Here is a 27744-nt window from a genome sequence, read left to right as displayed (position 1 = left end):
CGTAAAACCCCGCAAATTCCTCCACTATTCCCTCTGGATCCGTTTTTGCCCCCTCATCCCTGCTTGAGATCCTTGTCACCCATCTATCTCTCCGTTGGCCCCGGAGTTTGGCCGCCAGCATAGCGTCAGCCTCCTCTCCTTTTTCGAAATACCTTTGACGCAGGTGCTGGAGGCCCGCTACAATTTTCCCCATCTCCAATGCTCTCAGCTCTTGCCTTTTCTCTCTTGCATCCCCCAAGTCCCTTTCCCTCTCCTCGTCACCCTTCCCTTCAGATCCCTCCAATGCTACTATCTCCGCCTGTAGCCTTTGAGCCAGGAGGGTCCTGGTCCTTTTTTTGGAAGCCCCCTCTCTAATCGGAACACCCCCCCAGGTCGCCTTTGCTGCCTCCCAAACTGTCTCTATGTTGACTTCGCCCGTGTTGTTCAGTTCGAAATATTCATTGATCGCCTTCTCCATCTCCTCCTTAAAAATCACATCCCTTAGTAGGAGGTCATTGCATCTCCACAGGGATTCTCTGGGCTTCAGACCCGATACACTAATATCTGCCCAGACCATATCATGGTCCAACCAGCTAACCGGGCGGATGGTGCAGGACTCCACTCGGCTCATGTTCTGGTGCCCCATGAAAAGGTAATCTATTCTCGTTCTGGTGCCATGGACCGCTGAGTAAAAGGTATATCCCTTTCCCTCCGGATGCAATTCCCTCCATGTGTCCACAAGCCCATAGCCCCACATCAGCTCCCGGAATTTCCTCTGGGGTCTACCCCCTCGGCTGCCTAGCAGGATGGTCCCTCCACTATGATCTAATTCCCGATTTGCCCACATGTTAAAGTCTCCACCCAGTATAAGGAGCCCCTCTGCCCTGCCCATTATCTCTCCCATTGCCTCTTTGAGAAATTCAGCCTGGCCCACATTAGGACAATAGATAGCTGCTAGGGAGACCCTGGAGTTGTGCAAGTCACCCGATATAATCATGGCTCTACCGTCCTCCCTCCCCCACCTTGTTACCTCTGTGAGTCTCTGGTTTCTCTGCAGGTTGATCCTGACTCCGCTCCGTTTCGTGGGAACGGATGCCCAGAAGGTCTGGCCCACGTGTGCTCCCGGGATGGCCCTCTCCTCTCCCGTGACCATTCTAGTTTCCTGGACGAATAGGACATCTATTTTACCATTCTTCATTTCCCTCCCCAAGAGGGAGCGCTTTGATGGGGAGTTCAGACCGTTTACATTGAGTGAACCAATTCTCAGTGACTCAGCCCGGCCCCTATTCTCATTTTCTGCCATTGGATCCTTGCCTTGTGTATACCGTCTTCCCGGATCTATGCTTGCTGCCACCTTCCAATGTGGTTTTGAGACTGTGTGGGTCCCCAAAATCCCCAACCCCAACTCCCTCCCTTCCCTCCTCCCCCCTCCCCCTCTTTATCGCGACGCCTGCCAACGGGCAAGCCACCAGGGTGAATGCAAGTCCATCCACTGCAGTCCCCTTGTTAAGCTCAGCGTCCCCAGCCGGGGCTGTTTGATTCAATCTCTCGGTTTCTCTAATAGCGAGCCTCTGACCACTTAGTCCCCTTCGGCTTCCGTTGTGGGGGTGTTTAGTTTCTTGGATTTCCTTCGGCCCTTTATCTTCTTCTTTGTGGACCAGGGGCCCTCTGGCTCCCTCCTGGCGCTCTGAGGCCCCTGCACATCCATCTCGTTTCCTTCCTCTGGGGTATCCCCTTTGAGTACCTGCAGCACTTGGGATGCCTCCTTGCCGCTGGTCCACTCCTGCGCGCTCGAAAGACAAGGCGAATGGGAAGGACCACCTGTATCTTATGTCCTGACTGGTGAGCCACTGGGTGAGTGGCCGGCACTCTTCTGCGGGTAAGAGTGAAAGCCGAGAGGTCCTGGAAAATCCTAACTGTGTCTCTTCGAACAAGAAGCTCTCCAGCCTTCTCGCTTTCTCGAGGACCTCCATTTTTTCTTTGTAGCGGAGGGAACGCACAACTATGGACCTTGGGCCGCCCCTCGCTCCACCTCCCCCTCGGTGGGCTCTTTCCAGCTGGACTTCCTTGCTCCCCCTCGAGTGTGAAGAGTTGGTTGATGAGGCCCTGAACCTTTCTCCCCACATCTGCGGCAGTCTCGCCTCTCTGTTGAGTCACACCCATAATGCGCAGGTTGTTTCGGCGTTCTCTGTTCTCTAGGTCGTCCATTTTCAGGGCTATGTCCTCCTCTCTGATTTCTTGGTCCGTTAGCCTCGCTTCGTATTTCATGTCTAACAGGTCCGTTTGGAGGTGGTTGTTTTCCATTCCCTCCATTTCTTTCCTCGAGCGTCTCATCTCTCCCCCTGAGATCAACTATAGAGGCTTGTATGTCCGTTCGAATCGCCTTTATCTCCTGGAGGATGTCCTTGAGGTCGTCCTTCATTAGCACTGCGGGGGACAGGGGTCGGCACTCGAAGGCATGGTGACTCTGTGTGGTTCTCCGAGGGGTGCGTTGGACCGGCGGAAGCGTTGGAGGGAGTGGATTGTGCAGATGGGTTGGATCGGTTCCAGGGCTCCGATCTCTGGGTGCACTTTGGAGTATGGGTGAGGGCGGGGGCCTGCTTCCCCAGATGCGTCACGGCTAAAATGTTCCAGGGGGGCCCCTGTACTCCAGGGGGGAAGGCCGTGCCAGCTTTTGTGGGGTGAGTTGTACTGGTCTGTGCTCGGTGGGCGCCGGAGGGGTTGCGGGGGGGGGGGCAAACACAGTCCGCTGAGTCTCAAGTATCAGTTCTCCCCTCTGCGCTCCTCACCTTCTTTGGGCCGCCGGGGGCCGCCACACGTCCGTTGTGGGCTCGGACCCCTTCACTGGAGGCCCCTTTTCGAGTAGGCCTCCGTGCGCGGGGGATGGGTCGGGAAGATCCCAGAGTCCTGATTTGCTGCTGGTGGTGATTTCCCGGGGAGGCCCCGCACTGGAGCGGTTCTTGGTGGTGGGGGGCTCCCACCAGGATGCCCCACTCGCCCCCGGCCCCGCGTGACGTCCACACACCACCGGGGCAGAGCTCCAGGGTCCGCTCGGCGTCCGTGCACAGTAGGGGGCGTGCTCCGTTGTCCTCCTCTCTGTGTTATGGGCGCGGGGGGGAGCCCCCAAAGCTCCAGGCCGCGGCCACGGAGGCGGCTCCGAGCTCCGCAGCGGGTCCGGCTGAGGCCTGGGGCACTGCGAGATGTGACGCCCCCAGTGGCTCTGCTGCACGGTGTCCGAAAAGGTGTCCTTTCTGTTGCTCAGCGAGCGGGGCCTCAAATCGGGCCCAGGCTGTATCCACTTTCGGAGGAGCGCTCGATTCGTTGGGCCGCTGCCGCGGGGGCGCACGTTCCCGTCGGGGTTACTCCAAACTCCCGGCCGGGGATTGGCTCAGAGTGCTAGGCCCTGCGGTGGTGGAGGAGCGCTGGTCTTACACGTCCAGCATGCTCCGCGCCCCCTGGCGGTCTCGTAGCGTGATTTTTAGCTTGTGTGGAGGAATGAATGGACTGTGGTGATAGGCATACCCCTACGTGGTGCCACAGAGATCAATATATTAATATGCTGTACCAAGTTGCCTAATTTTTTTGAAGGTTTAAAGTTTGATATTGCACGTGTTTTGTATGTAAATTGTGAGATATGAGCGTATGTTGTGCAACTTAGTGCCTAATAAGCCATGTCTGGCTCCAGAGCACTGTACATTATGCAATCTCGCTTTGCATTGCCATTTCCCTATTCACCTATTCAAAAAGCTCATGGCACATGGTCCCTAGTCTGTGACACCATCCCACAGTAGTGACCGTATGGTGAATGGCATAAATATGTATTTGTTATGGTAAATAGAACAGCCCTGTGTAGCCTGAGTCTCAAAGCTAGTGCTTAAGAAATGTGTCTGGTGCGCCCATTTCTCATTCAGATTACTTGAATTCTTTAACTGCCCCGGCATCTCATCCCCACTCCCTGCACTCACCCTCTGGGCCCCTTCTAAAACCAAACCCCAGACACACTTTGATATCACTGCGCTTCATTTTTCTCTGGTCCCCTGTGTGAGATGCTGAGATTTTCCATGCATTGCTCTGCACTTTGTAATGTGATTTTGAGCTTGCGTGGAGGAATGAATGGACTGTGGTGTATGAATGATTTCAATCGGGCGACACACCTTGGTCTTAGCCTTGGATGTGGCGCACAATTGGAATGTTTCCTCTTTATTTTCAACTAATTTAAACTGAGCCGATACCCGACCCATCTCACACCCCCTTTTTCAAATACCCCGAGTCACAATGGACCATGAACCAGGCGGTGGGTGGTAACACAATATTTATTCATTTAAATTTCAAAGAAAATCACACAATTGTTATATGGGGCAGCAATCCCCAATGAGGTGATAATCACAATGAAAACCACTGAAATACACTTGGGTAACCATCTACAAGCACATGTCCAAAGCACAAATGAATAGGAGCACTTTTTGAATTAGGATAGATAGCACCCAAGATTTGGTTTCCCCCTGCATTGTTCCCTCAACCCACAATTAATCTAATTCTGAGTGGATAAAAAGAAGCAGCAGGTAGTCGGGGATAGGAGGCAGCAAACAGAATCAAAAACATTTTGTAACTCAAAAGTCAAGCGTTTTCCTGTGCGACTGAAAATAAAGCTTTTGATTTCTCAGATTTGACAGCCTATCATACAGGGATAATGTTCTATTTTGCTGGAGCACAATATGGATATGGGTGGGCATGGCAGGGCCTCATTGATGAAAGCAGTGTGATGTTGAACAGATGGAAATAGCGTTAGGACGCCATCATTATGAAGGCCAAATATTTCCTTTTTCAAGCGGAATGTGGAACAAGCAGCAAAGCACTGCTGCTTCTCAATTTCCTTCTTGGTGCATGTAAGAAACACTCTGGCAGGCTTTCTCAGTGTGCCCCCTTGTTCGATCCTGCCCAATGGGCGCTTGGCAGGATGGTGCAGCCATCCTTTTGTGTCTGCAAAACGCAGTTTTGAGGCAAGGCAATGGTGCTCCAAGGAGCCAGCGCAGACATTTTGCTGGTTCTGCTGAAGTGCAGCTTGGTGATGTGGGGGGAGTACTGCCTAGTGGGTAAATATATCCCACAGGTGATAGGCATACCTCTACATGGTTTGTGTGTGTATATATATTTCTGAGGCTTGTGGCATCTGCTTAGATCACATGCTGTGCATAGGCCGACATCTAGTGGAAGCTGCAGATTATTACAGTTGTTGTTTTCGAAACACAAAAAGGGACGTTGACCGGGCGTGCCAGTAATACTATCCCTAGTGTGACGTCCACTGTACCCATGATCCCTCACGTGTCGAGGTTCCTCAGATTGTTTTTTTCCACCATTCTACACAGACGCTAATAGCGGAGTTCCTCTTTCGGCTTATAGCCATTTGCTACTTCACAATTAGCAATAGTCAGTTTATTCTTTCTATCCTTTATACCACTATCGAAACATCACGCCGGTGAAGACAAGAATAACGGCCGTCGGAAGACTCCCGCGACAGATCTGTTTCGGCCTTGGAAGGCCGCCCCAGGCTTCGGCCCACACAGTAGGGAGAGAGGGGGAGGTCATTTTAGAATGTATATGCCCCTTTTCCTACACTACATTCGCCTTGCTACCATATCCTTTCGTTATGGACAAGACCTCCTTTAAATTCTGGCCCAAGTGCGATAGGACATTTCAGTTGGTCGATAAACACCTAGATACGGTTGGTTGGTTGGAGTTTGAAGGACAATAGGGCCCCTGCGCTAACTGGTGATAATTAATTTGTTAGTGTAATACTACCTGCAGCCTGACACATGGTTTGTCGGGAAACCAAAACTCCAAGATTCCCATTGAATGAGTTTAGAGACGGTTTATTTGGCAAACCTTGTTAAGCAGAGGCTCTGGTGGATGTTTTTGGCCAGTGGTTGTAGCGTGAATGACCTGGTTCTTGGTTATTGAAATAATTGAGCAACTCCTGACTTGTTGTCATCAGTGAGGGTTTTAATGTTGTTACACAATTAAACCAAAGGGCCTAGCAGAAGATGCTAGGTGCATGTGAGAGGGGGGCCAACAAGAGTTTCGACCGTAGTGTTTGTCAAGGCAGTGCATTGGTTGATGGTCCTGTATAAGGGTTGTTGCGCCTGTTGAGTAATTCCCAATTCTGCTGGGCGCTGGGCTGGTTAGCCAATCTTGTCTCGGGCGGGATGCGTTCCGTGGTTTGGTGTTCGGTGTTACTCACCGGGCGCAACAACCCTTATACAGAACCATCAACCAATGCACTGCCTTGACAAAGGCTATGTTCGAAACACGTGTTGACTCCCCTTCCCAACCATTCGTTCCTTCCCAACCATTGGTCATCCCTAGTTCGGCACAATGGTCGGCTGAGTATACAGACAGGGTCATGAGGAGGATGTCCTTCATGGCCAACTTCTATGAAAAAGACCATGCCTATTTTGAAAGTTTCCACTCCACTCCCCCCACTAGAGAACCCTCTGGGTCGCAAATCCCTGGTCAACCTGCTCAACCCCCTGCTAAGAGGTCTCGCCCGAGAATCCAGTGCAAGGCACAGTCATTGATCTCTATGACCCAGACTCCGACCATGAAGACCTCTCTATTCAAAAGGCAGCAGACCCTTATTACAAGGATGATGCAGCAGACCCTTATTACGGGATTGATGAAGACCCTGAGGTTGACACCAAGGTAAATATGTATCCCATGGACTCTCCTGTTGATTAGAATCCCCCAGTCATGAACTCACCCATTGACACCCAACCTCATCTAAATGAAGTGCTCATCAAGGCGGCAGCGCATTTTTAAATAGAAACCCAACAAGTACAGCAAGATAAGGATTTTGTAGAAGAAATCCTAGGAGACAAGAAGGCTGTCATTCAGTTTATCCCTCTCCTCAAGTCCATTCAGCGAAAAATACAGCCATAGCTGGAAACCCCTAATCTTACACGGCCAGTGAACGCCTGCATAGAGGAACTGTTTAGACGGGCCCCATCTGACCCGCTGTATATCAGAGGGCAACTGAAGCCCGATTCATTAGTTGTCACTACAACAAGGAAGAGGGCTGGTACTCCCCTAGCTTCCTCTGAGGCCCAGCATGACAAGGAAAGCAAGAGACTTTACACGATGGGCAGAAAAGTGGCATCCTCCGTGGCATTCCAGACTAGGATTCCCAACAATTTGACCCTGTTGGCCAGTTACAACTGCCACAAATGGGATGAGGTCTTGGCATTACTATCTTCTGCCCCGGAACCACTTAGGTCTCAGCTTGCCCAGGTAGCTGCAGAAGGCAGAGCAGTGTCAATCTGCTTATTAAGAACCAATCTTGACGCCACGGAAAACGCATGCAGGATAATATCAGAGGGGACTATTAGCAAGCGTCACGCTTGGTTGCGCCACTCGGTTTTTAAACCAGAGAAGCAATCTACCCTTATCAACATGCCCATTGAGCCCAATGTGTTCTTTGGCAAGGCTGTCGAGGAAGCCTTCAAGACGGCCGAAGAAGAATACGATATTCTCAAGTCATTGGGTCAACTTACCAATAGACCTACTGGCTAGAGGGGAAACAGGAATTTTCGTCGCTTACGCAGCCAAAATTCACAGAGGGGTTCCACTTATACCCAGAGCCAAGATACTACCTGGGGAAACAATCTGGGTCAGTCCTCTCAAAATTACCCAAGAGGAGCATGCAGATCCTGTGGACGCGGTAGAGGCAACTCTGCCCGAGTTGGTACGCCACCTCAAAAGCAGTGACTATCCGCTCCAGGTGCCCTCCCATGCCTCTCGAATAGGAGGGCGCATATCCACCTTCACCCACGCATGCGAGGCAATTACCACAGACAGATTGGTGCTGTCCAGTGTAACAGGCAGATATTGCATAGAGCTCCTCGAGCAACCCCAGAACTACTCCTACGACAAAAAAAGACCCATTCCAAGGAACACCATCGTATCCTCCTCGAGGTAGTCGCCACACTTCTATTAAAGGACGCCATCGAAGTCATCCCGGCCAATCCAGTAAACAAGGGTATTTGTTCAACTTACTTCCTTGTGCCAAAGAAAGATCTAACTATGCGCCCAGTATTAGATTTGCGCCCTGCAAACAAATATGTAAAGCCACAAAAGTTCTGCATGACTATGCTAAAAGAGGTAATCTCTCTACTAAAGAAAGGGGGATTACATGGCAACATTGGATATGAAAGATGCCTATTTTCATATTTCAATGTTCCCAGCACACAGAAGATTCTTGCGTTTTCAAGATAGCGAACCAGCACTACTAATTCAAAGTGCTACCCTCCGGAATAGCACCTGCTCCAAGGGTATTCACGAAGGAACTGGTGGTGGTGGCAGCTGTGCAGGGAGGCAATCCCACTGTACCCTTAACTCGACGACTGGCTGATTACACGGGAGTCACCCCTAATTTGCAGGCAAAACATTCAGAGAACTATCAACGTACTCTTCCAATTGGGCTTTTCTATCAACGAGAACAAATCAAGCCTTGTGCCAAGCACAACCAAACAGTTCCTAGGAGCTGTCTTAAACACACACGAGGGGTTGGTCTTTCTATCAGAGGAAAGAGTCCAGAATATGTTACTGCAAATACCACATTATAAGGCCGGGTGCCAGGTATGGGTGCGCAAAGCAATGCTTTTGCTAGGCATGATGGCATCTTGCATTTACCTGGTTCCTCATGCGTGACTGCGCATGTGACCCTTGCAGGAGTGGTTGTCGAAACAGTGGTCTCAGGCAAGTGGTCAGTGGGACGATCTAGTGGTCGTTTCGCCAACACTAGTACAGAATCTTTGCTGATGTACAAGAGAAAATCTGCTGAAGGGGAAACACTTCTATGATATGGAAGTACAAACGATTGTCACGATGGACGCAACACTTGCTGGGTGGGGGACTCACTACCTTCACCACACAGCTCAGGGTCTGTGATCTCACACGGGAGCACAGAACCACATTAATCTGCGAGAACCCCTGGCCGTATTCAAGGCCCTTCAGGCGAACCTCACCTCGCGAACGAAACTGTGCAGATCTTGACAGACAGCACTACAGCAATGTTGTATATCAACAAACGGGGGCACACAGTCTCCAAATCGGCCAAGGCTTGTGCAACAAATTTGGAAATGGGCACTCTAACGGAAAATATTCCTATCATCAAGAACGTTCCAGGGGAACTCAACTCTCTCGCAGACTCATTGAGTAGAGATCGACGACCAGAAGAACACGAGTGGCAACTACACGCAGGTGTAGTAGAACACCTCTTCTCTCAATGGGGGTTCCCCACAATAGACTTGTTCGCTACAAGCTAAAACAAACAATGCCCAGACTTTGCATCCAGGTTCCCCCAGCCAGGTTCCAAAGGGAACACCCGTTGGATGAACTGGTCAGGGAAATTTGCTTACACTTTTCCCCCAACACCTCTAATGAGGAAGGTGGTGAACAAGATCCACAAGGAACAGGTGTCGCTCATCCTAGTTGCTCCTATGTGGGCAAGACAACCCTGGTCTCCACATCTGGGCAAACTGGCGATGTGCGATCCCATCAAACACCCGTGCCCATACAATCTGCTCACTCAGCACGGGGGACTAACTGTGCACCCTCAACCTGACTCAATGAACTTGGCAGCATGGCTCCTGAGGTAATAGAGTTTGGACATCTTAATCTGCCTCAAAGATGTATGGATATCTTAAAAGAATCAAGAAAGCCTAACACTAGGCACTGTTATTTTGACAAGTGAAGGAGATTTGTAATTTGGTGCCAGCCTAAACAAATTAACGCCATAGAATGTACTCCTTCCCACATTCTAACTTATATGCTCCACTTGCTAGATGCAGGGTTAGTATTCAACTCCTTAAAGGTTCACCTGGCGGCTTTGTCAGCCTATACCACTTCCCACAATAAGGTCTCGTGGTGGAAGGTACCTGTCATCAAAGCATTCATGGAGGGAGTAAAGAGACTCCACTCTCCAATTTCGAACCCACCGCCAGGATGGGATCTCAATGTTTTACTCGCTAAGCTCATGGGACGCCCTTTCGAGCCGATGAACAAGTCTAGTCTCAAACATCTGACTTATAAAACTGCCTTCTTAGTGGCCAGCACTTCCATAAGAAGAGTTAATGAAATACAAGCATCGTCAGTGCAGGATCCTTTCTTTGTACACAAATGGTTTTACGTATTCACCCCAGGTTCTCCCCTAAGTTCAGCTCTAAATTTCACGTAAGCCAGTCCATTGACCTACCGGCTTTCTTCCAGGAACCCACCAGCTCGGCTGAGGTAAAACTCCATACACTAGATGTGAGGAGAGCACTCCTCTACTATGTAGACAAGACCAGACCGCTAAGAAAAACAGATCGACTGTCTCCGTGGCGCCAGGCAGAGAAGGAGACCGCATTTCAAAGAGTGCCATCTCTAGATGGATAGTCGGATGTATTCCCTATCAGACACGACACTGCGTTTTACGCCCAGAGCTCACTCCACAAGGAGCACAGGAGCCACTCTGGCTTTCATTGCAAATGTCCTCTAGACAGCATTTGCAATGCAGCTACATGTAGCTCAATACACACTTTCACTCAGCACTACTGCATTGACACACATTCCAAGACAGATACACAAGTAGGACAAGCGGTTCTAAGACATTTGTTCGGCAATGAACCTTCTCACATCCCACCAACTTCTTCTAACACTGCTTGCTAATCCAATGCACAGCATGTGATCTAAGCAGTTTCCACAAGCCTCAGAAGGGATATATTACTCACTGTAATCGTATTTCTGATGCTTATATCTGCTTAGATTCACATGCGCCCAACCTTCCTCCCCTCGGAGAGAAGGCACATGGATGCTTATGAGCTTGTCTAATACGTACCTGCTTGGATACAACTGTACTCGCGCTACACCTCATGTCAGAAAAATAACAATCTGATGGACCTCGACGCATGAGGGATCATGGGTATAATAGACGTCACACTAGGGAAAGTATTACTGACACGGCCTGTCGACTCCCCTTTTCGAGTTTCGAAAACAACAACTGTAATACTCTGCAGCTTCCACTAGATGTCGGCCTATGCACAGCATGTGAATCTAAGCAGATACAAGCATCAGAAATAAGATTACGGCGAGTAATGTATCATATATATATATATCTTGTGGAATCTGCTTAAATTCACATGCTATGCATAGGCTGACATCTAGTGGTAGCTGAAGAGTATTACATTTTTATTTTATCCGAAACTCGAAAAAGCACGTCGACAGGGCGTGCCAGTAATACTATCCCTAGTGTGACGTCTATGCCAGTAATACTAGCCCTAGTGTGACGTCTATTATACCCATGGTCCTTCACGCGTCAAGGTCCCACAGATTCATTTTTACCGCAAGATCTTTGGCGATGGCTTCAAGGACAAGTTTCATTCGTCGACAACAGCGACTCCCGTCTCGACAATCCTTGGTGTACGACCTCGGCCCTGCACAGTAGGGAGAGCGGGGGGAGATTCATATCTAGTCTCCTTGAGAGAATGTATATTCCCCTTAACTCCCATCTATTTCGCCAGACTCATCCCCATAAACCATGGAAAAAGCCCCTTTTTAAATGTTGCCCTTCCTGTAATAGGAAGTTTCTCTGGAAAGACTTGCACTGTGTGTGCAACCTTTGTCTCCTAAGGGACCACGACGACGGACAGTGCAAGTCTTGCAAGCTGTTCAGGACAAAAACTCTAAAGGACCACGAAACCAAAAATGCTGGGCCCACTACGCCATGCAGGCCGAGGCTGCCGTGCATGTCGAGAAAGTCTCCAGCGATGGCACCATCGACGTCGTGAGTGACGCTGAGGGGGTTGCGATCCATCAGATTCCTGCATGCGAGCCTATACCCCAACAGACAGGCTGACCGTTCTGCTACGGGGACGGCACCCGGTTGCTCAGGCACTACCAAGTTACATCACAACAAGCACACCCCCGCACGGCCGAAGGTCCACCACATCGTCGACCGATAGGCCACACGCAACGTTGAGGTGGAGGTCTGAACTTTCCCTATCATCCAGGCCATTGCGATAGTGATCACCACACGACAGGCCCCCCAAACAGACGGTAAAGTCAGTTTCCGACACTGCGTCTAAAACCGCAAAGTCCTCGGGCGCCAATGACCAGGCATCAAAGGACGCGTTGACGGCCTCGAGGAAAAAGCGCTGAAAACTAAAAAATGAGCTAATTGATTAAAAAACATGTATTAAAGGCCAGAACGTTGAAAAACCATAAGTCTTCAACGCCCTAGGTTAAAGAATTTCAAGCTACTAAAAGCAGCCATTACACTGCCCCAGAGGGCACCCTTTCAGGGGCTATGCACCATAAGAAAACCCCTGTCGCACAGCCTACACCTGCCCCTCCTACTACCTCTGTATTGCCAAGCTCCTCAAAATGGACTGCAGAACAAATCGATAAAGTTATGAGAGAATGTCCTGTTTTATACATTTCTGATGAACTGGTCAAGGAAATGTGCCTACGCATTTCCCCTGGCCCACTACTGAGCAGGTTGGTGAACAAGATGCACCAGGAATAAGTGACACTACTCCTAGTTGCTCCTCGGTGGGGGAGACAACCTTGGTTTCCACATCTGCGCAAACTGGCGCGATCCAATCAAACTCCCGTGCCCCAACAACATGCTCACACATCAATGGGGGGACAACATTCCACCCACAACATCAGTCTATGAACTTGGCAGCTTGGCTCCCGAAGTCATAGAATTTGGCGATTTAAAACAACCTCAAAGGTGTATGGACATTCTCAAGGAGGCACGCAAACCAAACACCAGAGATAGTTATTTTAACAAATGTAAACATTTGTAATATGGTGCCAGTCAAAAAGTATAAACCCAATAGAATGTACTCCATCACACATTCTCCACTACATGCTGCACTTACTAGACTCCTGGCTAGTATTTATCTCCATCAAGATTCACCTGGCGGCTCTATCCGCGTACACCACTTCTCAAAGCAAGGTGTCCTGATGGAAAGTCCCGGTCATTTAGGCATTCATGGAAGGAGTAAAAAGACTCTACCCTCCCATTTCAAAACCACCTCCTGGGTGGGACCTAAACGTGGTACTTGCAAAACTCATGGGAAAGCCCCCCCCCCCCCCCCTTTGAGCCTATGCATAAATCCAGCCTTAAACACCTTACAAATCAGACTGCTTTTCTTATGGAGGTGACAAAGACAAGTTGGTACTACGAACGCACCCTAGACTTTCACCTAAGTTCCTATCTAAGTTCCATGTCAACCAGTTCCATCGAACTAGCAGCTTTCTTTCAAAGCACTTCAAGCTCTGCTGAGAAAAAACTCTATACGCTAGATGTAAGGAGGACGGTCCTTTACTATGTAAACAAAACAAAACTGCTAAGAAAAACAGACCAACGGTTTGTCTCCATAGCTCATGGAAGGGAAGGTGATTTGTGTAAAAAAAAAAAAAAAAAAAAAACACCCTCTACAAATGGATAGTGAAATGCATACAGCTCTGCTACTCCCTGTCAAATAAAGCTCTGCCTTTCACACCAAGAGGTCACTCTACCAGGGGTACAGGAGCTACCTTGGCCTTTATTGCAAACGTCCCGCTGGACGGCATTTGCAAAGCAGCTACATAGAGTTCTATTCATACCTTTACTCAACACTACTGCATTGACACACGTTCTAAAGCAGATTCACAGGTGGGACAAGCAGTGCTAAAACATATTTGCCGCTATACCTTCTCGCAACCCACCACCTTCTCCAGACACTGCTCGCTAATCCATGCACAGCATGTGATGTAAGCAGATTCCACAAGCCTCAGAAAGGATACATTACTCACCATAATCGTATTGCTGATGCTTGTATCTGCTTTGACTGACATGCGCCCAACCTTCCTTCCCTGTGGAGTAGAAGGCGCATAGATGTTTCTCTGGCTTTATCTGCTTCATCTTCTTTATTGCATCTGTACTCGCGCTACATTTCATGCTACCTCATGTCAGAAACAAAACAATCTGAGGGACCTTGATGCGTGAAGGACCATGGGTACAGTAGAAGTCGCACTAGGGATAGTATTACTGGCACAACCTGTCGACGTCCCTTTTCGAGTTAAAAAAAACAAAATGTAATACTCCACAGCAACCACTAGATGTCAGCCTATGTGAATCTAAGCAGATACAAGAATCAGAAATACAATTACGGTGAGTAATATATCATATATATATATATGCGGCCCTGTAGTTATGGTTAAGTTGCTCAACCCATAGGAAGAGCACCTTTGGGCGGATTATAACTTTGCCCCCCTGGACGAATCCCACGATACTTTGCAAAAAAAAGTATATGGCCCCCATCAGATTGATTCTGTGAAGTGTGGTGAGGTTTTGTGCAGAGGGTCACGCGGGGCAAAGTTATAGGGGGGACCCATAATGTGTTTTTCCCCATAGGTGCAATGGAAAGAAATGTTGCTTATGCCTACAGCCCAAACCGCTGGACGGAATTTCATTAAATTTGCACCAGGAGCGGCGGCTTGTTCCAAAAAGCATGCTTTTGTACATTTAGTGTAAATCGTTCAGTAGTTTTATTTTTAAACAAGCAAAAAGAGTCCAAAAGAAATTTGACGTCTGGGTTCGGTCCGCGGACTCACTTCCCTGTCTGGTCAGCAGATGGGCCTCCGATTGGCCCTGAGGGCGGCGTGATGTCTGCGGACATCATAAGCGCCCGATGATTGGATGATGAAAAGCGTGAGGTGGGTCCTATTATTGGGAAACGCCTGCCATGTTGGATTCGCGGACAGCGCCCGTTGTCTGCGAACATCGCAGTAAAAACATATGAAAAAACACAACATTGCACTTGTCAAACTAATGAAACAGTTTCTGGGGAGGTGACGGATGATGAGGATGGGATGGTGTATGGCCATAAGAAGCCAAAAACAGGGGTTTTCATCCTTGAAGTCCGCAAACATCTCCGGGTTGATGAAAAGCAGTTTTTGAGTGGCTTATAACTTTGGCGCCACTCAATGAAACAGGATGGAATTGTGCAATGTAATTCTATACCTGACATTGAGTGGTTCTGCAAAGTTTGGTGCTGTTTCGTCAAGAGGGAGCTAAAGTAGAGTGGGAGGTCCCAAAATATTTGAAAGGCTTATTATACATTTGGTGCCATTTGACGAACCTGCACAAAAGTTTGCAAAAAGATTTTAGACCCAGAATTGAATGGATTTGCAAAGTTTGGTGAGATTCTGTCAAGATGGGTCAAAATTGGAGGGCGGTCTCAACATTTTTAGATGGCTTATAACTTTGTTGCCATTTGATGAATGTGCGCACAATTTTGCAGAACGATCATAGACCGAACCTTGAATGTATGTGCAAAGTCTGAATAAGTTTAGTCAAGTGGTGGCTAAGTATGACTATTTTATATTCGTACAGTTTAAAAAATAAAACGTGGACGGATTGCAGCAAACTCGTGCAAGGAGCATTGGCAAGGATCTGAAAGCATGGTTTTGCAAATGGGCCTGTGTTTTATTTTTTGAAATGTGTCGTAATGTAGGTACAAAAAATAGTGATATACCTTTGGTGAGTGGGGTATAACCTGTGGCCATGGGCAGTGGCCGTATTGCCCGGGTCATGGCCAAAGGCCATGACCTGACCCGGGCAATCTGGCTACTGGCCATGACCACAAGGGACCGACAATGGGGTTAAAGTGGGCATGGCTACCAGGGACCGGCTATGTGCTAAAGTTTATTCAAAATCGGTATAGGTTTGAATGGGAAAAAAAATTCTGCTTGTGGCTACATCCCGAAGTGCTGGACAAGATTGCCACAAACATTTTCAAGGAGCATCAGCAAGGTCCTCAAAATTGGTTTTAAAAATCTGGCCAGTTTTTTTTCTAAAGGGTCAAAATGTAAGTACAAAACATTGTAATATAACGTTGGTGCCTGGGCAATGGGCCTGGCCCTGAGCAAGGACAAATGTGTACTCTATTTGCTTATTGGTGCATGCAGCATGGCCGAAGCCCTAGGTTTAAATGGTAAAAAATCTGCTTACGGCTTCAGCTCGAAGTGCTGGACGGGATTACAGCAAACTTGCATCTGAAAGCATGCTTTTGCAAATGTGTCCGGTGTTGTACTTTGTCAAAAAGTAAGTACAAAAAATAGTGATATGACTTTGCTGCCTGGGCAGTGGGCCTGGCCCTCAGCAAGGACAAATGTCTACTCTGATATACCTATTGTGGAATGCGGCATGTCCGAAGCCCATGCCCCATGGATTGTGGAAACTGGCCATGGATGCAAGCCATGAGCACTGGCCTTTGCTCACATTATGAGGGTATAGTGAGCACTGAACTAGGATGCAGGGTAGGTGCAGTGGGTAACGGGGGTGGTTTGGTGGGGCTGGGGTCATGGTCGAGCCTCATGCCCAGGACAATTCAACCATCACTTGCATCCCCAGCATGCGCTGCTGATAAGGACACACATCAGTATGCGTTGCAAAAAATGTTTGTTAAAGGAGGTTTACAGTTCTTTCATATATGTTAAAGAGGAATTATTAAGAACTTACATACAGCGATGTAACATCAGGAAACATTTTCACTCATAAAAACCTATGAGATTCACTGAAAAATCGTTGTTAAAGGGATGTTCTGGTTGGAAACGTCCAAAAAGACAGTGTTTAAAATCTGGAATGGGAGATTTGGCCGAATTTTGGCCGTTCGTAAATTCTGAACATCTGAAATATTTGACTAAATCCCCCATTCGGTAGCAAGGGGTGCAGGGGTGTCCCCCGCACAATACTGTGAGTGGGAGTTGCGGAGGTGTCCTCCGCAGCCAGTCCCGTTTACGAAAAGTGACAGGCAACAGGCGTCTCGGGGACACAGCAAGCCGGCGACACACAGTGAAATTTGCCGCCGCAAGGTAAGTACGGGCATGGGCGAAGGCTGAATTGTTCAGGGTAGAGAAGTCCGACAATTATTTTAGAAAAATTAACTTTTGGTATTTCCTCCCTAGAAAAAACTTTCTTAAAGAGATGTTATGGTTACAAATAAAACCGAATTCGCCAGTTATGATAAGTTAAGCAACCATAACTCGCGCCACCTCCGTGCACTGCTAAGACTAACACCCAGGGCATCAAAGATGACATCACATATGAAATGAATTGTGATAAAAAGTCTCGAAAAGGGATTGTGTTTAGAATGTTAGTAACAATATGTCAGGGGTGATTGCGAGACCTATCATGAACTACTTAATGTATTAAAGAATGTACTCATCTGAACAATGTTGTTAATACAGGAACCTAATTATACACACACAATGGCTGCAGCATGCACTATAGAAGTGCAATATTTTTTATCTGTTAATTTTGGACAGTAAAATAATGAATGCTACCTTATGAGAGCTTTGAGTAATGATGAGCATGGAATAAATAGCTGATAATTCAAGACTTACTACATACTTGTGTTACTATAAACAATACAAATCTGAGTCACTTACAGGAAAACCTCAGTAAAGAAACAACACCACCAAAAAATTACGGTCACATTAGACTTTATAATGAAGTACACAAATGAATTGTGTGTTTGAGGCTTGGTTATTTTCCCATATATGTGCACTATGAACTGAGGCCAAATGCTAAGGAAGTGCCTTAACAACATACAAAAAGGTTAATGTCTACATATGTACATTTTGTTTTTAAAATTGTCTCATTGAACAAAACCACGTGGCCTAGATATGTTAGTGAACAAAAAGAAGTGGCCCAGATATGTGATGTCATCGGTGAGGTCATCCATGACATTTGTGATGTCATCTTGATGTCTGGGTGTTAGTCTTAGTAGTGCACTGAGGAGGCGCGAGTTATGGTTGCTTATCTTACCATAACTGGCTAATTATAAGGGTTTTTCGGTTTTACTTGTAACCACAACGTCCCTTTTAACAGTTTTCTACTCCCTCATTGGCTGTGAAAATCCGGGGTTCTATGCAGGGATGTTATTGGGAGTGAGACTTTGTAATTCGGAACTCGGGTGCAGGGCTTTAAAGAGGCTGGTGTCCACTTTTTATTAATGCCATGTGCTTTAGGAGCTGCAAGTTTCCCATTCTCTGATTTTGCTTTTTTTCCCCTTCAGGTTATGGGTTTAAGCCTGTGGGATTTTTTTCAAATCTCTGGCGCCTGTTTTCTTCTCTCTTCCCAGGGAATTTCGCATCCATGTTTCCAATGTGGCTTTAGAAGTAGAAAAGTATTATGCATATACAAGCTCTGATGCTGAATGGGGATGGGAGTTGGCTTTCCATTGTTGTTTTCTCTAGGTTTTCCATTGTTTTCTCTAGCTAGGTTAGGAGGTGCCACTATTAGTGAGTGGTAGCAGTGTCCGATTGTGTTTCCTTGCCCTCTAAGTGGTGCTCGAAGTAACTTAACTCTCGTCTCTGAGGTGCGTAGCTGAAAGTTTGATTTAAAACATCAGTATGGCTGTCTGAAATTGGAGTTGTGGGGAGTTATTTTTCCAACAGTCTGGGTCTTGGGTGGATTCCCTGGGGTGCCCCTAAACCTCATTGTAACTACTGATGTGAAATTACCTGGGAAGAGAGAAGCAAACGGGCGGCAGATGGTGGAAACTGGATTCTCGAGGAAATTGGCAACCCTAGAACAGCAGGTGGGTGGTTTGAGAGGGCAGGGGTAACTAAAAAGGTTTATTGAGGCTTATAAAAGGGTTGTTGATATTACTAGACGCTTCCTGATATTGTGGAATCATGGGGGGTACCTGAGAGTTCTTGGGTCTCAAAAAACTCTCTGGTAGGACAGAAGGTGGCATGGTCACACAAGGGGACCTTTGCATCACTAATACATTTCTGAAGAGACCCTAGTGTATTTGAAAAGGTGCTTGGGTGAGCAGAAAGTGCTAAGGCTGTTGACGAAGGAGTAGGAAGTGCATTGGAGCAACCTTCATTTGGATGTGAAGTGATAATACTTTTGTTTCTCTTTACAGAAGATTCCCCACCGGATGTGTCCATCTGACTATGCTTATTCTGGGAGATAATGGCGGTGGGCGGGATCCTTCGATTCTGAAGGTATCCAGTGCCCAAGAGAACCCTTGACATCAGGCTACAGAAGGAACTGGCAACCATGGATGAACCACTGGGTGCTAAAACTCTAACACGGGAAGAAAGAGAAAAGGTAAAAGCATGACTTTCCTTTTTTGGCAGTAGGTTCACAATTTCATTAATCTGGAAAAACTGATGCAGTCCTCTCATCTCCATAAAAGAAGGTTGCAGGACATTTTGTTTTACTCCCACCCCCCTAAAAGAACTGAAAGACCAGGCTTGCATGTCACAAAATTACAGATCCACCAATTCAGCCATCACAGAGAAAGATCACAAGCAAATCAATTCTCAGTTGTCCCATAGAATGACCAGGTGGTGGCAAACCAGCCCTCAAGTTTTCCACTAAACAAATGAGCAGTTCTACCAAACCACAACCATTACATGGGGCACTCAAGGACAGACAGACCAAACCCTATCACCTGCAACAATTGGGGGCAAAATGACAGTACATCAACTACCTCACAGACCAGTTGCGGGGAGAGGCGGGTGGAGTATAGAAAAAAGTTACCTTTGCAAAAACATTGGGGCTTTTTGTCATTGATAAGTGCTAATTTTCACGACTCTTGGTATCCACCCCCATCCCGCTTCCCCTGCAATCAAGGTTAACAATAATGTTCGGCAAGCCTCAATGGTATTGTGACTGCTTCTTTTGCTCCTGCAACTGTTCAAAATACTCCTGAAGGTTCTGCCATTTCTTTCTTCATTTTGCCGTGCTCCAGTCGTGGCTTCTCTAGTTCTTAGTCGTATTGACTACTGTAATTCTCTTTCTTGCTCAATCTCTCTATCTTACTCGCCAGCTCCAGCTTTTGCAAAATGTGGCTGCTTGTATCACCACTGACGACCGTTATGGTTCCCACATTTCTCTGGTGCTCCGCTCCCTCCACTGGCCTACCATCTCTGAGCAGATTAAATTCAAGTCACTATGTATAGTTCATTGTGCGTTTTAGGACCTGGGTTGTTTGTGCCGCGTTTGTTTCGGCCGAACTGCCTGTAGCATAATTGCTCGGGCCCCGGTTTTTTCATTCATTTTTAAAAAATGTTCGTCCTCTGCTGCCATTGCAATGGATGCAGGGGACAACCCTGAAATCCCAAAATACCGAATATGTGGAGAAGTACAGGGCAAATTCGGTCAGATGAGGGATGCGATCAGAAAATGTTTATCAAAATGAGTAGTTCTACATTCATGGTGCGGAATAACTGCAACTCAAGATTCTACCACACCTTCCTGTGTGTTCCCAAGTTACGTTCTCGCAACACTCGGATAATCTCTGTTCCTCGCTTCCGGCTAAACAGGGCTGGTGGTCAATCTTTTTCTTTCACAGCGACCAAACCCGGGAACTCCCTGCTAATTTCTCTTAGAGCAGTTGAAGATCATTTCCAGTTTAGGCACTTTTTGAAGACTTTTCTCTTTTAGATATCCTGGCTCGGTTTCTGGCTGTATCTGTTGTGTCTTTAGTGCCAAGATGCCTCTGGTGGATGTGCTCTATATAAATATATATAACCAAACCAAAGCAGCCTCGAGACTGAAAACATTCAAGAGCTCTAAACTATCTTCCTCCTAAGTCCAGCAGAGCCTGATTATTATAACCGAAACTGCAAAGTAGGCCTACTTAATGGTAGTTCACTGACAAGAAAGAATCTTTCGATCAAGATTATATGTATATAAGAGGCCAAAGAAATCTGTGCACCCCACCTGATGGGATCTCAGAGATCCATCTGGGGGCCCGTCATGGTGTTTGCCTTTTACACACTATTCACCAATTACCTTCAAGAGGCTACTCTGCATTCAGTGCTTTATATCTGTCATCTAGTCAGTAGTAGTTTATGATTTTGATAATGGTCCTACGACATTACAATATGCGAGCTCGGAAGTGGGGACAGCATGAGAATTGAGTAGATGCCAAGGCGAAGTTTTAAACTTCATATTTGTCTGCAGTGCTTGGTATTCAGCACATCTTTGAAAAAGCACAAACGACATGCGTGAATAATTGCTCTTTAATGCACTATTTTAGGGTTGGGTCGAGTCGATGCATTTGTACCCGACTTTCCTGACCCAATGCAATGTGGCCACCTGTCTTCCAGATATCACTTAACAACAAGAGACTGATGGAGTAATTTATCAACGTCTGGACCTAACTCCAACTGAAGCATTATAGACAAAAAAACAAGATCCAGCCGTCGCTCTCTTTTAAAGCTTATCTCCTTTCTAAGAAACTCGGTCCATGGACCAAATAGGTACTGAGTCATCAATTGTGAAAAAGCATAGTACACAGTTTATTAATACATCACAAAGTTAATATCACAATATACAATACATACATCACAATAAAAAAGTGTAAAACCTAGTGCACTTTACTAAAACACACAGTACAAAAAAATCTGTACAAAAACCTATAAAAACCACTATCCCTAATGTAACCTGTACAACCTACTGAACAAAGCAGCTTGCCTATGCAAATCTTCCAAGTCGAATCTGTGACAAGGGAGATAATCTCAAAGTGTATAGCAACACAATGGTTTGTAGCACCTCAGAATTCTAACATCAGAATTTATTAGGAGGTCACCATTAATGGTTCACCAGCGTACTGTCTACCCTTATCTCTGCTACATAGGTGACTGTAACAACTCAATGTGATAATAATCGGGACCAATATTATTTTTGGTACCTCTCTATACCCAACATGTTTCGTTCATACACATCTTTACAATTGTTACACGAACTTCTTCAGGGGACCATAGATGCCCTATATACACATCAACTACAACGCAATTTTTGCACTGTCCTACTGCCGTAGTGCTAAGGCCCTTCTGGAATAGAATCCAATTTCAATCTTCCAGACCAAAAAGTAATTAATTAATCTTGGTTCTGGTATCCGGGGGAGCGTCTTATCAGTAGACAGTCATCACATCCTTCAGTATAAATCTCCTCAAGGTAATCCAATGGACACGTCATGCATGTTCCGTTCCCTCGCACTCTGTGCTGCCAAAGGTCCAACTCAATCGTCTCATGTGGACAAGTAACTTGTTTTCAGACTGTGTCCCGTGTTCCAACTGTAAACGCCTTATAAGTCCTCCCGGTGTACTGTCATGCTTCCCCAATGGAAATTGTGGCATTCATGGAGACGCCATTGAATGGGTCGTTACGTTCTTGCAACGTTCCGCAGTGCGCGGTCTAGTGCTTTTCAAGATGGCCGCCCACTCCTTATACTGGAGACGGTGCTGGCGTTCTTCGCGTTGCACCTTCGGTTCTTTCTCCGTGCTGCCAACGCTAGTGTATTTTCATTCTGTGAGCTAACGCTCCGCGTTATTTGCTTCTGACTTTCTCTCCCGCGACCGTCCCTTCGGTTGCTGCTCTGTCTTCATTACTTTCAACTACCTTGTTCTTACCTGTTTTTCTCCTGTTCCGCTCTCCTTCGTCCGTACACCCCGTGTATCGGAACTTCCTCTTCAGCTCCGGCTTCCTCGCTTCTTACCTTCTTGCCTCCCCTGACTATTCCGTTGGTTATATCCCCCGGCTGCTACCTCGTTGTCGGCAAAGGAGTGCGTCTGATTCCTCGAGGCTTCTCGTCCGGAACCCAGGCACTACACAAAGAGGGAAGTAGGTCTCCTTCCAGCAATCCCGCAAACCAGCAAGCCGGCAATCCAGAAATCCAGCAATTCAGCACAGGGTTTTTGCCGGGAGGCTTTTTTCCCTGTTGGAGGACGGTCTCCCTGCGGAGCCTCGCTCTCTGGGGGATTCTCTCCCCAACAGCGTGGCTTCCAGTGGAGACCGACCTTATTTACACGAGAAAAAGAAGACTAAAGAGCCTAAGGAAACACGCAGGAGAAGAAGGGCTACTCTACAGGAAGACGCCCACGAAGGCAAAGGTGAGGAGGAAGGGAGGAAGGATTTGGGTAGTTTTGACAGTCCTGCCTCCGTCTTGGATAGTGCACCAACACCGACATTCCAGATATCTTTGTCACAACAGCCAGAGTTACTGCCTATAATTATTTATGAATTAAGTGGCAGATATGCAACGGTAGCCATCAAGTTAAAATCCTCTACCCCGTTGCCCCCAAAGCACCAGCAAATCTGCCCAGACACCACAAGGGTTGTACTGCTGCATCTGAACAGATGAGCGACATGAGATTCGGTCAGTCAAATCACATGATCCTGAACCCAACCCTGCCAACCTTCCAGAGGCACTAGCATGTTGATAAATGGGTCATCTTTCACCCCAAACTCAGTCACAATGCTTTAACTACATGGGGAAAGTAGTACAAATGACCTTTCCGAAAAGATTAATTATTGGAGCTTAATGGTAACCATTAAACTGCAACAGATGTATGTTTAGTGGGGTTGAAAGATTCATTACCAAACAGCACTCAAAATTAGCTCTGGCCAATGTAGTTTGGGTTACCTTGCATGTGAAGTAAGGCAGCGTGATAGCCCAGTGAAACCAATAACACCGGAGCTGCTGCTCGTTTTTCCCACTAACTCATTCCTGGAAAATATGCAAAACACTTCTTTCAAGTTTTCCCCCGCCAGTACTGAGATGCTTACCATTTTGTCGCCTATCATTTTGTGTTCCTGTGCACTAATTGCATTTTTATTCGCACGATAAATGCAGGACTCCAGTAAAATAATGTATTGATGTAAGCTTAAAAGCAAAGACTGGTTGACGGAGGGGTGTGGATTTGTCTTTTTTCAAATCTACTTGTCTAAGAGACAAAACGAACGTAAAAACCTGCTCGTCCTGTAGAACAATTTACTTGTCTCATGTTGTGTTCAGAATCCATGAAATTTGGCACCCGTCACCTCCCGTGTCACCCAGAGCCCCTGTCCGATATTGCTGTCATTCTATCAGATGATACCAGCTACTATTAAAGCGCTTGGAGGGGGAGGAATCAAACATGAAGTTCTCTGTAAAAACCGGTTCTGATGCTTGTTAATCTGCTTAGAATCACATGCTGTGCATATGGTCCGACATCCAGTGGTAACCGCAGAGTATTGCATCTTGTCTTTCGGGGACCGAAAGGGGACGTCGGCATAGGCGTGTCTGAAACACTATCCCTATCGTGACGTGTATAGTACCCAAAACCCCTCACGTGCCGAGGTCCCTCAGATTGTTTTTTTCCGCCCAGATAACTGGTCGCCCTATAGCGGAGCTCTTCATGAGACATTATTTATCTTACCGAATTGTCGGTTTAATCCCCGTTGAGTCACTTCGCCAATCAAGAACATCTTCGACGAAGACTACGGGGGAATCGTCTACGGCTGTGGGTTCTGGCGCCTAAGATCCGGCGTTCGGACTTCCACGTGGTCGGGCCTTCTGGCCGGCCTACACAGTAGGGAGAGTGGGCTCGGGGTTTGCCATAGTGTTAAAAATTATGTCTTTCCTCTTTTCCACTGCTTTCCTTTTTGGTCTGGTCACCCTTCCCTTCTGCTATGGAAAGGACTCCATTTAGATTCTGCCCTGTGTGTAGGGTCAGATATCCGTGGAAAGACGAGCACACGTTGTGTAACGCTCGTCTTCCCCCTAGAGCACGACGAGAAGCGGTGTTCGGCGTGTAAACACCTTAGACCTAAAACCCTTAAGGAGTGCCGGTTGAAGCGGTGGGCCGCGTACGGAATGTCACGCGTGGAGCCTCCCTCCCCTGCCGCGACACCAGCCGAAAGTGACAGGGGTACATCGGATGCCCAAACGTCCAACGAGGACGTTATAGACCTTGAGGCGGACTATTCTAGGGCCGCCACACCCTTCCCTGACCCTTCCAGGCTCGACTCTGGTCTTGCTACAGGGACCACACCCGGTGACAGGGGCGTACAATCGCACCGCACAAAGCACGCAACCCAAGCGCCCTCCTCGACGACTTCATCGAAGAAGGCAAAAGCGCCAACGGGTCCGCCGGAAACTTCAGCGGCGCCCACGGATCGGTCTGAATACCGGTTCCGCCCACAGTTATGGGCCAATCCGCCGAAAAGTTTTCCACGGATTTGGAAGACGATCCCGAAGACGCTTACGAAGAAAGCCAGGTACCCATCTCAAGCACCCTGAGGAGATCCTCTCAACGCCCTAGGGCGGAGAACATGGTTCCTACTCAGCTAGGTCCATTTGGGTCATCCAAGTGGACCACAAAGCAATTCGAGGGGTGTATGGATCGGCTGGAGCAGTTTTTCAGGGTTTCTGATCAACCTCTACCGCAAAAAGCTCAGGTAGACCCTAACCCTCAAACACAAGATGTCCAACACCTAGATGTCCAACACCAAGTTGACTATCAAGAAGATGTCTAGATGGACACGTATAGAGACATCTATACAGAAGAAGAGGAGTCTTCTTTTCTGGACAACTATGGGGAAGATCGAGGAGCAACGGACAACTGGGAGGACACCCAGCAGGACGATCACAACTCGGATATCGTCTGCCTCGACTCTCCCCCATACACCCCGATTCGACGAGCTTCCCCGGAGGATGATCAATTGGCTTTCAACAACATGTTGAAAAAAGCAGCGTAATTCTTTAAAATTGCCACGCTTGAAGCCTTGCCCGAACAAGATTTCGCGGAGGATATTATTAATGAAAAGCCTCCGGCAAGCCAGTCTATCCCTCTCTTGAGCTCTGTAAAGAGACGGCTGGCCCCTTCCTTACTCACACCCGCTCAGACTACGGCTGTGAAACCAAGCGTCGTAAAACTTTCCCGACCCTTCCCCACCGACCCGCTTTATATCAAAGGACACGCAATCCCAGACTCGCTGGTGGTGACCAAACTCGCAAGAGAGCAGGGGTTCCCCTTGCCACGGGAGAGTCACCCCCGGACAAGGAGTCCAAAAGGTTGTATGCCTTAGGCAAATGGGTTACGTCGGCGGCAGCCTATACCGTCCGGATTGCCAATAACACAACATTACTGGCAAGCTACGTCGACGCCCAATGGCACCTACTCCAGGAAGGCCTTCAAGAGTTTCCGGAACCAACCAGAGCCAAGCTTCTCGCCATTGTCTCGGAGGGCAAACTTGCCAATCAGAATGTGGTAAAGAATACCCTGGACACCGCAGAGACAGCAGGCAGGTCTCTCGCACAGGGTACTCTCCTAAAGAGGCACGCGTGGCAGCGCACGTCAGGCTTCAGGCCTGAGACCCAGGCATCCATTATCAACAAACCCATCGAAGAGGCCAACCTCTTCGGGAAGGCGGTAGACGATGCGTTGGAGACAGCCAAGAAGGAGCACGAGACTATTAAGTCGCTGCACCAAATTTCCCAGAAACCCTCTTCACAGAGGGGCAGTAATTCTCGGCGGTCCTTTTGAGGACAAGCCCACGCCGCTCAAAATAATTTCGGCACGGGCAACTTCAACTCAAGTCAACCTGCTGCAAGCCCCACTTACTACCCCCAGAGGGGTCAGAAGCGCGGAAAGAATAGAGGCAGAGGCTCCAATTCCAGAGGAGCGTCAACTTCGGGTCAGAAATGACCACCAAGTCCAGGTCCCCTCCCATGTCTCCCCGGTCAGGGGGCGATTACCATCTTTCCTCAAGGCATGGGAGGGGATAACTTCAGACCAGTGGGTCTTAAAGACGGTCGCCCACGGTTACTGCGTGGAATTCGCCCGACCTCCACAGTTCAGACCGCCGAAACATCAACGCCTTTCACTGGAACATCTGCAGATCCTGATCCAAGAGGTGGAAGCGCTGCTGGGAAAGGACGCCATAGAAGCCGTCCTGATTCTTCAGGTAAACAAGGGTATCTATTCAGTGTACTTCCTTGTACCCAAAAAGGATCTCACCATGCGTCCTGTTCTAGACCTGCGCACAGCGTACAAGTTCATAAAGCCCCAGAAGTTTCACTGGTAACACTGCAAGAGGTGATCCCATTGCTAAAACAGGGGGACTTCATGACAACATTAGATATGAAAGATGCATACTTTCATATTTCGATGCTGCCAGCGCACAGAAAATTCCTAAGGTTCGTGATTCAGGACAAACACTACCAGTTCAAGGTACTCCCCTTTGGCATAGCCTCGGCCCCAAGGGTGTTTACCAAGGTCCTGGCAGTGGCAGAGGCACACCTGTGCAGACTTCCAGTTCCAGTTTACCCTTACCTCGACGATTGGCTCATCACGGGGGACTCGTTCGACGTTTGTTTTTCGAACACCCAAAAAACAGTAGACCTACTGTTCAGCCTGGGATTTTCTATCAACGAAAAGAAATCCAGCTTAGTCCCCAGCCAAGTAAAACAGTTTCTGGGTGCTCTAATTCGTACGGAAGACGGTCTAGTCTTCCCTTCCAGCGAGAGGATTCAGAACATGCTCTCTCAGGTTCCTCAGTATGTAGCCAGTCGAGAGGTGACGGTACGCAAAGCTATGCGTTTGCTCGGGATGATGGCGTCATGCATATACTTGGTCCCGCACACGCGGCTGCGCACGCGTCTCATGCAAGAGTGGCTCAACAGCCAATGGTGTCAGGCCAGCGGACAGTGGGAAGATCTGTTAATTGTCTCGCCAGCCCTCGTTCTCTCTCTGCAGTGGTGGTCGAGGGAGAACCTCTTGAAGGGGAAAACCTTCAACACCCCGGCAGTGGAAGCCACTCTCACGACAGACGCATTTCTCACAGGGTGGGGTCTCACCTGCTTCAACAGACTGCGCAAGGAGTGTGGTCCCCTCAGGTAGCGTCCAACCATATAAACCTACTGGAGCTACTAGCAGTGTTCAAAG

At 47.8% G+C, this 27744-nt stretch overlaps 1 protein-coding gene across 4 annotated transcripts in view; it reads left to right on the top strand.

The window, feature by feature from the left end:
* The window catches only part of PALB2 (partner and localizer of BRCA2), a 645542-nt gene that overhangs the window by 32537 nt on the left and 585261 nt on the right, over positions 1–27744 (top strand). For 3 of the 4 annotated variants that reach the window (XR_011303236.1, XM_069647387.1, XM_069647385.1), the window contains exon 2: positions 18945–19132. Coding sequence is in view for 3 of the 4 variants with exons in the window: in XM_069647387.1 (XP_069503488.1) it covers positions 19082–19132 (51 nt within the window). In the remaining variant the exon portion in view is untranslated. The remainder of the gene's footprint in view (positions 1–18944; positions 19133–27744) is intronic. The other variant, XM_069647386.1, reaches the window with a different exon arrangement.

Source organism: Ambystoma mexicanum, chromosome 2q, assembly GCF_040938575.1.
Source record: "Ambystoma mexicanum isolate Mex_15411 chromosome 2q, UKY_AmexF1_1, whole genome shotgun sequence".
In the NCBI taxonomy this organism is placed as follows: Eukaryota; Metazoa; Chordata; class Amphibia; order Caudata; family Ambystomatidae; genus Ambystoma; species Ambystoma mexicanum.
This window is presented reverse-complemented; position numbering and strand designations above follow the sequence as displayed.